The sequence below is a fragment of the Rhagoletis pomonella genome, unplaced genomic scaffold (assembly GCF_013731165.1).
Source record: "Rhagoletis pomonella isolate Grant_MI unplaced genomic scaffold, Rhpom_1.0 Rhpom_scaffold_00046, whole genome shotgun sequence".
Lineage (NCBI taxonomy): Eukaryota > Metazoa > Arthropoda > Insecta > Diptera > Tephritidae > Rhagoletis > Rhagoletis pomonella.
This window is the reverse complement of record NW_023458600.1, coordinates 219835-225087: the sequence shown is the minus strand read 5'-3', so window position 1 is coordinate 225087 and position 5253 is coordinate 219835. Positions and strand designations below refer to the sequence as shown.

The window sequence follows — 5253 nt, the reverse complement described above, 5'->3', positions numbered from 1 at the left end:
TCAACATATTCAAAAAGCAACTTTTGAAAACCCCGAAAAGATTACAAATGATCCTAGAACTACAGAAATATAATTTTACAATCAAATACAAGAAAGGAGCCGAAATTTATGTAGCCGACACATTGTCCCGGGCACCAGAAGACTGTCACTCTCAGAGCTGCGTCGAAATCTACAAAATCGACAAAGAATTCAGGCAATTGAACAACATTAATGACATCGAAGATAAACCCATTAGTACCAAAGACAACGTTATGCAAATTTTAATAAAGACGATTAAAGACGGTTGGACCGAGGACAAGTCAAAAGTGAACGACAACATCAAACAATATTGGAAAGTAAGAGACGAGTTAATAACAAACAATAATTTGCTTTTTAAAGGTAATCGACTTGTAGTACCACCACAAATGAGACGCGAAATATTGAACAAACCACACCAAGGCATGGAATCAACACTAAAACTGGCAAGAGAAACCGTTTATTGGATAGGCATTACCGACGAAATCAAACAGATGATCCAAGCCTGCGAAATATGCAACGTAGATGCAAGACTACAGCAACGAGAACCACTAATAATTCCCGTGATTCCCCGCACTCCATTCGAAATCATTTCCATGGACGTCTTCGAGTTTCCGACAAAAAATAAAACAAAATATTTTCTAATCACCGTGGATCACTATTCAGACTTTTTTGAAATCGATGAGTTAGATAATTTGTCAGCCACACTTAGTAGACATGGTGTACCCGGCAAAGTCATTACAGATAATGGGACCAACTTCATGAACTCAGAGTTCAGGAAATTCGCAGACAAATGGGAATTCAATCATCAAACGTCAAGCCCACATCACCAACAAGCTAATGGGAAAGCGGAAGCAGCTGTAAAGATCGCGAAACACCTGTTGAAAAAGACCTTAGCCACGAACTCGGACTTCTACAAAGCATTACTAATTTGGAGAAATACACCAAACAACATCGGCTCCAGCCCAGCCAAACGTCTGTTTTGCAGATGGCTAAGATGCGACATTCCGGCCACTAATCTAAACCAAGAAGTAGTACCAGACGTACCAAATCAAATAAAACAACAACGGACATATAACAAAAAATACTTCGACAAAGGAACACAAAAGGAGAAAGATCTAAAAATAGGAGACGAGGTATACATAAAGCGAAATCCAAAAGAAAGTTGGGTTAAAGGGAAAATCGAACAAAAAGTAGCCGAACGATCATTCGTCATAAACGCAAAAAACAAACTATATAGACGAAACACTATTCACATAATGAAACCAAACACCAAGAAACGGAAGTCGCACGAATCACAGACTCACCTTCAAATGGCAAACGACCACCTTATCGAACCACCTCATCAAAAACCTCAGGAACCACAGCCTCATCTCCAGGTACCAAATGAAGGAACAGCGTGAAGTACCTCAAAAGGCGGAACAAAGTAACCAACGGTCAACACGAGCAAGTCAGTCAACGGAACCCCAGTCAAATCAGGAAGAATTCAAGCAAAATCCACAAGCCGAAGGAAGTGCCCCCCGTCGGAAGACTACTTTCGAAAACCGTCAACAAGATGGCGAACCAAGTCAAAGATCACAGAGAGAATGTAGAGCTCCAAGAAAGCTTGACGATTACGAGGTCTACTAAAACTTTAAATCAAAGGGGATGTCATAATATAGGATCATCTGGCAACCCTGAAATACGAAACAGAAGAAGCAGCAACACGAGAAGAGAATGACAGCTGAACAGGTTCGAGAATCATCTATCTGACCACGCGGTATCAAGACATAAGATCAGAAATACGTGTATATCTTTTTTATAGAATTGAATTTATAATCGAGCAAATAAAGAAACTAGACTAATACAACAAGTATCGTTACAGCTGAGTATAACTGTATACTTTTTTTTTGGACAAACAACAACACAGAAAGAGAATTCTACGTTGTGAGGGTTATAATCCCTAAGTGGTGTTCAGCCCCCCTTCTTTGGCAACACAGAAAGGAGAATTCTACTGCCTGAGGGTTATAATCCCTAAGTGCGGCCGAAGGTCGCCTTCGCAGAAAGGTGTTCTCTGCAAAAGGTGTTCAGCCCGCCTTCTTTGGCAACACAGAAAGGAGAATTCTACTGCCTGAGGGTTATAATCCCTAAGTGCGGCCTACGCACAAAGGTGTTCTCTGCAAGAGGTGTTCAGCCCCCCTTCTTTGGCAACACAGAAAGGAGAATTCTACTGCCTGAGGGTTATAATCCCTAAGTGGGGCCGAAGGCCGCCTACGCAGAAAGGAATTCTACGCAAAAATACATTTGTTAAAAAGAACATTTTTTTTTATAAACTTGTTTTTTCTATTTTCAATTAACTTTTTTATTCTTTATTCAAAACCACCCGATATCTAATTTGGCATAATTTCTTTTATTAATAAATCCCACGGTTTCTGTTAGTTGGGTCATATTCCACTTCAAACTGCTCAGTTTGCCTAAGAAAATTCCGTTTTTCCCCCTTTTTCAAACGGTTCCCTAGGGGACTATGGGAGGAGCCCAAGGGGGGAGTACGGGTACGCCTTTTTAGAAAGCGCGGACTGTCCCCTTTCTAGTGGGGGCGTATATTATTTTTTATTTAATTTGAGATTTGGAGCCCAACTGCCTGCCTTTATACATATGAAAGTATGTGACGAATGCACTCTTTGACAAGGAAATCAAGTGGAACGTCTTAAGAAATTTTAACAACAAATAACTTATAAACAATTATATTGTTTATATTTTTTAGTTATACATGTTTTAGAGGATACCTCCCTTAACATCCTGACCAAGTTTAAACTGTTAATTCCACCTGGTTTTCTTAAAACACAAGGTGCGGCTGACTACTAAAGCCCACCCAACGAATGAAATTCTTGATACGACTTACCTATGATGCTCAAGGTGGTATTTGCGGAAAGAAATCGACATAGGTAGTCCAATAGGCAAATTGCATATAAAGCCCAAGATGCGATTGTGCATTGGACGACTATGTCCAAAGGCCAAATTATGCGATATTTCATGCACCGCTAACATGAGCGAGTGATTTAAAATGCCTCCAAAACAATATGCTGCGACTATTAACAAAGGCCAAGATATATCTTTTACTACGAATAAAGCAAGCATCTGGAGCAATACCATGGCCCCGGCAATCCATTTGAACTTCGGATCATATCCGAAAAGCTTTTTTATTTGAGGATATTTTTCTAAAATCAGTTTGCGTCTGGTAGCGTGGGGTTCTTCCGTATATACCCACTCGAAATCAGTACGTGAAACTTTTTGACCCATGTCAGTTAAAGCCTCTTATTTGCAATATACCGACAATCGTGACTACGAAAGTATTAACGAAAAGTGACTAATTGTTTTCTTCGATAAACCTTGCAGCTCAAAACACAGACGTTTAAAAATAATACAAAAATGGCATATCTTGTCTAGGTACACGAATACGTTACGATACGATATCATATCGATAATTTTGCCATTCGTTACCGATACTTTTTAATCGATAGTTCTAAAACGATATTTTTTCGGATAGAGTACCAGCGGCTGGATTCTGTAAAGCCTGCTGTGGTGGGCTTTAGATTGGTAACCCCGGAGTTAGGGACACGATATCGAACCGAAAGTATCGATATGGTACTCATTTAAAGTATCGCTATAAAAATATCGGGTACCCATTAATATCGGAATAAAAAGACTCGATATTCCAAATATCGATACCAAAATCCAAAAAATTTATCGAATATAGGTTTCGCATCAAGAACGATAGAATACAAGATTGCGCATTCCCGCAGAATGACATTTGTGGCAACGGATAAACAAAGAATATGGCGAAGAACAATGAGTTGACAGTTGTGAATTTGCAGTGAGAAAACGTGTTTTCTTCTCGATTCACCAATTTCTCAAGCCATCTTTTAATATAGCAAATTAAGCACTACGTTAACAAAAAATATACAACCACACTTGAAATGTGTTAAAAAGAATAGGTCTTATTAATTAACTATTTAGAATTTTTGTGTTTGTATTGCAGGTGCCGAAAAAGTGATAATATCTTGTCGCAGCGCATGTTTTCCTGCAGAAAGTGGTCGATGCTTGCTTACCTCCGATTTTAATTTGTAATTTGTGGTATTTCAACGTTTTCAACTTAACATGTCGTGTTCAAAAGTGGTCCGTAAAGTGCTTCATGCATATTACGCTGGTGTCTAAATTTTATGGCTTCTCCTGCCGGCAGAACTCTACCCACTTTCTGGCCAAGGCGTCGTCGCGGGGAAACAAAAAAAAAAAAACTGCATTTGGTGGCTTAACCCCTACGGCTGCTGCAATTCAACACACGACACGACATTTTTATTACAAATAAAACGTTTTTTACTTCAGAACGCACGAATTATTTCGATTTTTCACTTGAAAGTACACAATACGTTTGCAAAACGTTTGCACTTGTTTCTAAACAAAAAGTTTGTTTACGTATTGCCATAAATGTCAAAGTCGGCAAAACCAAAGTAGCGGTTTCGGGAATGCGCCACCTTCAGTTCATTTCACCATGGTTTCGCATAGATATAGGCCGTTTGATTTAGTGGTTAGAAGTGCGCAAACCTTGAAAACGAAAAAAACCTTTCAGAGTCGACATAAAACTATAGGCACACCCTTTGTGCCACAACATTAAGGCCCACGCGACAAATCGGAGGAGAAGTTCGGTCAAACACTAAAGGGCCATTCACATACAACTTTCCTCGCTTTGCTTGACAGTTCAAACTTTGACAACAAAGCGTGAAACGCAGAAGGTATGCTACAATAAACGCTTTGACAGCTTTTGCGTTCTCCTTTTCCTCCATATTTTTTATCTGTAAAATAGATAGCTATATAATAATATGCATTAATAATAGCAATAAAAACTCCTATTTACCCTATTTTTGTTGTTAAATCCATATGCAGGCGCACGAGAAAAGATACATGTAGTCAGCTGATTGCCAAAGCGGGCAAAAGTTGAGAGTTGCCCATGATTTTGCTTCATTTTGCTTTGCTTTGCTTCAAACGTGTTTTATGTGAGCATACTCATGCATATGCCTACATCGATCTTATTTGTCAAAGCAAAGAACTATCAAGCAAAGCGAAGAAATTTGTATGTGAATCAGCCTTAACATATTGTGTAAGCGCCGGAACCATATTTCTCTTACATAAAGTACCGCCGCCGAAGAAGTAGTCAGATTTATCGAGCCCAAAAGAACAACTGGTACGATGAGGAGTGTCAGG

General features: G+C 39.2%; 2 protein-coding genes across 2 annotated transcripts; one reads left to right on the top strand and one right to left on the bottom strand.

Moving 5' to 3' along the window:
- Positions 1-47: 47 nt before the first annotated feature.
- Positions 48-1405, top strand: LOC118749770 (uncharacterized protein K02A2.6-like; the record flags this gene model as incomplete). The annotated part of the gene is given in 2 exon segments (XM_036484548.1): positions 48-1151; positions 1256-1405. Coding segments are annotated over 2 exon segments (1254 nt in total), but the record flags the coding sequence as incomplete, so codon positions are not given.
- Positions 1406-2914: 1509 nt separating this feature from the next.
- LOC118749778 (sphingolipid delta(4)-desaturase DES1-like) lies at positions 2915-3540 on the bottom strand (the record flags this gene model as incomplete). The annotated part of the gene is given in 1 exon segment (XM_036484555.1): positions 2915-3540. A coding segment is annotated over 1 exon segment (380 nt), but the record flags the coding sequence as incomplete, so codon positions are not given.
- Positions 3541-5253: the final 1713 nt, after the last annotated feature.